Source organism: Arachis ipaensis, chromosome B10 (genome assembly GCF_000816755.2).
Source record: "Arachis ipaensis cultivar K30076 chromosome B10, Araip1.1, whole genome shotgun sequence".
Taxonomy (NCBI): domain Eukaryota; kingdom Viridiplantae; phylum Streptophyta; class Magnoliopsida; order Fabales; family Fabaceae; genus Arachis; species Arachis ipaensis.
In genome coordinates this window covers 4,102,466-4,103,033 of record NC_029794.2, presented here as the reverse complement: position 1 = coordinate 4,103,033, position 568 = coordinate 4,102,466, and the positions used below count along the sequence as shown (strand labels likewise).

Sequence of the window (568 nt, the reverse complement as noted above, 5' to 3'; positions counted from 1 at the left end):
GATAAAATCAATACAGATGAACATTTTAAACATACCACTTTCAAAAGATCTCCAATATCAGTATCATTATTGATTTTTTCTGCCACTGCATGACAAAGTTTGATAATCTTCTTTGCAATTTCATAACCAGGAGCAGCTTTCCCACCAATTATGCAAACACGAGGTACAACTTTTCTCCTACTATCCTTATCCATATTCTGCAAGAAAGCAAGTAATGTAAGTCTCAGTTTATGGCTTAGTATATCTCCAAATTCATATGTAGGTGATCAGGCGTCCAAACCATAACAGTGGGAGATATCAGATTAAGACAAAACAACAGCTACCTGAATATATATAGTAACCACAAATATATTTTTATTTGAGGGAAAAGGATAATTGTGTCAATTGAAATTGGCATTTGTATATCAGTAAATTCTTTTAGTACCAAGGCACCCACAAACACACACCTTGAGACAATTATATCTATGGATAATTCCAAATATATTAAGCAGCTGCCTTTTGTATTCATGTATCCGCTTGACCTGAACATCAAACATTGCATCTAAACTGACCTGCAATAAAGACAAAG

General features: G+C 33.8%; 1 protein-coding gene across 1 annotated transcript in view; it reads right to left on the bottom strand.

Annotated features, from left to right (window-relative positions):
- LOC107623631 (glycogen phosphorylase 1) overlaps window positions 1-568 on the bottom strand; it is a 9,799-nt gene that overhangs the window by 1,765 nt on the left and 7,466 nt on the right. The window contains exons 16-17 of the mRNA XM_016325970.2: window positions 447-551; window positions 36-197 (exon numbers count right to left, since the gene is read on the bottom strand). Coding sequence (XP_016181456.1) covers window positions 36-197; window positions 447-551 — 267 coding nt within the window. The remainder of the gene's footprint in view (window positions 1-35; window positions 198-446; window positions 552-568) is intronic.